This window comes from Cyclopterus lumpus, chromosome 2 (assembly GCF_009769545.1).
Source record: "Cyclopterus lumpus isolate fCycLum1 chromosome 2, fCycLum1.pri, whole genome shotgun sequence".
Classification (NCBI taxonomy): Eukaryota; Metazoa; Chordata; class Actinopteri; order Perciformes; family Cyclopteridae; genus Cyclopterus; species Cyclopterus lumpus.
The window spans coordinates 178,615-183,614 of record NC_046967.1 but is presented as its reverse complement, the minus strand read 5'-3'; the positions used below and the strand labels follow the sequence as shown (position 1 = coordinate 183,614).

At 35.5% G+C, this 5,000-nt stretch overlaps 1 protein-coding gene across 1 annotated transcript in view; it reads left to right on the top strand.

Annotated features, from left to right (window-relative positions):
• Nucleotides 1–726, top strand: part of LOC117746491 (target of Nesh-SH3-like) — a 4,842-nt gene extending 4,116 nt beyond the window's left edge. The window contains exon 3 of the mRNA XM_034555654.1: nucleotides 590–726. Within this exon, the coding sequence (XP_034411545.1) occupies nucleotides 590–726 (137 nt within the window). The remainder of the gene's footprint in view (nucleotides 1–589) is intronic.
• The last annotated feature ends 4,274 nt before the right edge of the window (nucleotides 727–5,000 follow it).

Sequence of the window (5,000 nt, the reverse complement as noted above, 5' to 3'; positions counted from 1 at the left end):
GTCCTCACCTCTGTCCTCACCTGCGTCCTCACCTGTCTCACCTCTGTCCTCACCTGTGTCCTCACCTGGGTCCTCACCTCTGTCCTCACCTGCGTCCTCACCTGTCTCACCTCTGTCCTCACCTGTGTCCTCACATCTGTCCTCATATCTGTCCTCACCTGCGTCCTCACCTGTCTCACCTCTGTCCTCACATGTATCACCCTGTCCTCACATCCTTCCCCTGTCCCCACCTGTCTCACCCTGTCCCCACCTGTCTCACCCTGTCCTCACTTGTCTCACCTATGTCCTCACCTGTGTCCTCACCTGTATCACCCTGTCCTCACATCCTTCCTCTGTCCTCACTTGTCTCACCTATGTCCTCACCTGGGTCCTCACCTCTGTCCTCACCTGCGTCCTCACCTGTCTCACCTGTGTCCTCACCTGTCCTCATATCTGTCCTCACCTGCGTCCTCACCTGTCTCACCTCTGTCCTCACATCTGTCCTCACCTGTCTCACCTCTGTCCTCACATCCTTCCCCTGTCCCCACCTGTGTCCTCACCCTGTCCCCACCTGTCTCACCCTGTCCCCACCTGTCTCACCCGTCCTCAGGGAAGGTGAACCTGGAGAAGCCGCTCCACCTTGTCGTCGGCTCCGTCGGCCCCTCGGCCGTCCTCTTGTCTTGGGGAAACTACCTGAAGACGCCGTACGAGGGGGACGTCATGAACGAGTGTCTGGAGGACGGGTGAGAGGACAAATATGTATCCCAGAATAATCATTTCATATTAATAAGCTGTTTGTTTATCAGATAATAACTTGTTAAATTACAATCAGAAATTAATATTATATGATTACATTAATCAGCTTGTCATAACAAGAAATGTAATAATGTGATTTGTTTGAAATAATACTTAAATATAAAATAATGACAATATCCATGTCATGAGATTACTACTACTAGTACTACAAGAGAATACTACAACTAGTACTACATGAGATTACTACTACTAGTACTACAAGAGAATACTACAACTAGTACTACATGAGATTACTACAACTAGTACTACAAGAGATTACTACAACTAGTACTACAAGAGAATACTACTACTAGTACTACAAGAGATTACTACAACTAGTACTACAAGAGAATACTACTACTAGTACTACAAGAGATTACTACAACTAGTACTACCAGAGATTACTACAACTAGTACTACATGAGATTACTACTACTAGTACTACAAGATATTACTACTACTAGTACTACAAGAGATTACTACAACTAGTACTACAAGAGAATACTACTACTAGTACTACAAGAGATTACTACAACTAGTACTACAAGAGAATACTACTACTAGTACTACAAGAGATTACTACAACTAGTACTACAAGAGATTACTACAACTAGTACTACATGAGATTACTACTACTAGTACTACAAGATATTACTACTACTAGTACTACAAGAGATTACTACAACTAGTACTACATGAGATTACTACAACTAGTACTACAAGAGAATACTACTACTAGTACTACAAGAGATTACTACAACTAGTACTACAAGAGATTACTACAACTAGTACTACAAGAGATTACTACTACTAGTACTACAAGAGAATACTACTACTAGTACTACATGAGATTACTACTACTAGTACTACAAGAGATTACTACAACTAGTACTACAAGAGATTACTACAACTAGTACTACAAGAGATTACTACAACTAGTACTACATGAGATTACTACTACTAGTACTACAAGATATTACTACTACTAGTACTACAAGAGATTACTACTACTAGTACTACAAGAGATTACTACTACTAGTACTACAAGAGAATACTACTACTAGTACTACAAGAGATTACTACAACTAGTACTACAAGAGAATACTACTACTAGTACTACAAGAGATTACTACTACTAGTACTACAAGAGATTACTACTACTAGTACTACAAGAGAATACTACTACTAGTACTACAAGAGAATACTACAACTAGTACTACATGAGATTACTACAACTAGTACTACAAGAGATTACTACTACTAGTACTACAAGAGATTACTACAACTAGTACTACAAGAGATTACTACAACTAGTACTACATGAGATTACTACTACTAGTACTACATGAGATTACTACTACTAGTACTACAAGAGAATACTACTACTAGTACTACAAGAGATTACTACAACTAGTACTACAAGAGAATACTACTACTAGTACTACAAGAGAATACTACTACTAGTACTACAAGAGAATACTACTACTAGTACTACAAGAGATTACTACTACTAGTACTACAAGAGATTACTACTACTAGTACTACAAGAGATTACTACAACTAGTACTACAAGAGATTACTACTACTAGTACTACAAGGAAATACTACTACTAGTACAACAAGAGAATACTACTACTAGTACTACAAGAGAATACTACTACTAGTACTACAAGAGATTACTACAACTAGTACTACAAGAGAATACTACTACTAGTACTACAAGAGATACTACAAGATAATACTACTACTAGTACTACAAGAGATTACTATTACTAGTACTACAAGAGAATACTACTACTAGTACTACAAGAGAATACTACTACTAGTACAACAAGAGAATACTACTACTACAAGAGATTACTACTACTAGTACTACAAGAGATTACTACTACTACAAGAGATTACTACTACTAGTACTACAAGGAAATACTACTACTAGTACTACAAGAGAATACTACTACTAGTACTACAAGAGATTACTACTACTACAAGAGATTACTACTACTAGTACTACAAGGAAATACTACTACTAGTACTACAAGAGAATACTACTACTAGTACTACAAGAGATTACTAGTACTACAAGAGATTACTACTACTAGTACTACAAGGAAATACTACTACTAGTACAACAAGAGAATACTAGTACTACAAGAGAATACTACTACTAGTACTACAAGAGATTACTACAACTAGTACTACAAGAGATTACTACAACTAGTACTACAAGAGAATACTACTACTAGTACTACAAGAGATTACTACAACTAGTACTACAAGAGATTACTACAACTAGTACTACATGAGATTACTACTACTAGTACTACAAGAGAATACTACTACTAGTACTACAAGAGATTACTACAACTAGTACTACAAGAGATTACTACAACTAGTACTACAAGAGAATACTACTACTAGTACTACAAGAGAATACTACGACTAGTACTACAAGAGATTACTACTACTAGTACTACAAGAGATTACTACTACTAGTACTACAAGAGAATACTGCTACTAGTACTACAAGAGAATACTACAACTAGTACTACATGAGATTACTACAACTAGTACTACAAGAGAATACTACTACTAGTACTACAAGAGATTACTACAACTAGTACTACAAGAGATTACTACAACTAGTACTACATGAGATTACTACTACTAGTACTACAAGAGAATACTACTACTAGTACTACAAGAGATTACTACAACTAGTACTACAAGAGAATACTACTACTAGTACTACAAGAGAATACTACTACTAGTACTACAATAGATTACTACTACTAGTACTACAAGAGATTACTACTACTAGTACTACAAGAGAATACTACTACTAGTACTACAAGAGATTACTACAACTAGTACTACAAGAGAATACTACTACTAGTACTACAAGAGATTACTACTACTAGTACTACAAGAGATTACTACAACTAGTACTACAAGAGATTACTACAACTAGTACTACAAGAGAATACTACTACTAGTACTACAAGAGAATACTACGACTAGTACTACAAGAGATTACTACTACTAGTACAACAAGAGAATACTACTACTACAAGAGATTACTACTACTAGTACTACAAGAGATTACTACTACTACAAGAGATTACTACTACTAGTACTACAAGGAAATACTACTACTAGTACTACAAGAGAATACTACTACTACAAGAGATTACTACTACTAGTACTACAAGAGATTACTACTACTACAAGAGATTACTACTACTAGTACAACAAGAGAATACTACTACTACAAGAGATTACTACTACTAGTACTACAAGAGATTACTACTACTACAAGAGATTACTACTACTAGTACTACAAGGAAATACTACTACTAGTACTACAAGAGAATACTACTACTAGTACTACAAGAGATTACTACTACTACAAGAGATTACTACTACTAGTACTACAAGGAAATACTACTACTAGTACTACAAGAGAATACTACTACTAGTACTACAAGAGATTACTAGTACTACAAGAGATTACTACTACTAGTACTACAAGGAAATACTACTACTAGTACAACAAGAGAATACTAGTACTACAAGAGAATACTACTACTAGTACTACAAGAGATTACTACAACTAGTACTACAAGAGATTACTACAACTAGTACTACAAGAGAATACTACTACTAGTACTACAAGAGATTACTACAACTAGTACTACAAGAGATTACTACAACTAGTACTACATGAGATTACTACTACTAGTACTACAAGAGAATACTACTACTAGTACTACAAGAGATTACTACAACTAGTACTACAAGAGATTACTACAACTAGTACTACAAGAGAATACTACTACTAGTACTACAAGAGAATACTACGACTAGTACTACAAGAGATTAACTACTAGTACTACAAGAGATTACTACTACTAGTACTACAAGAGAATACTGCTACTAGTACTACAAGAGAATACTACAACTAGTACTACATGAGATTACTACAACTAGTACTACAAGAGAATACTACTACTAGTACTACAAGAGATTACTACAACTAGTACTACAAGAGATTACTACAACTAGTACTACATGAGATTACTACAACTAGTACTACAAGAGAATACTACTACTAGTACTACAAGAGATTACTACAACTAGTACTACAAGAGATTACTACTACTAGTACTACAAGAGAATACTACTACTAGTACTACAATAGATTACTACTACTAGTACTACAAGAG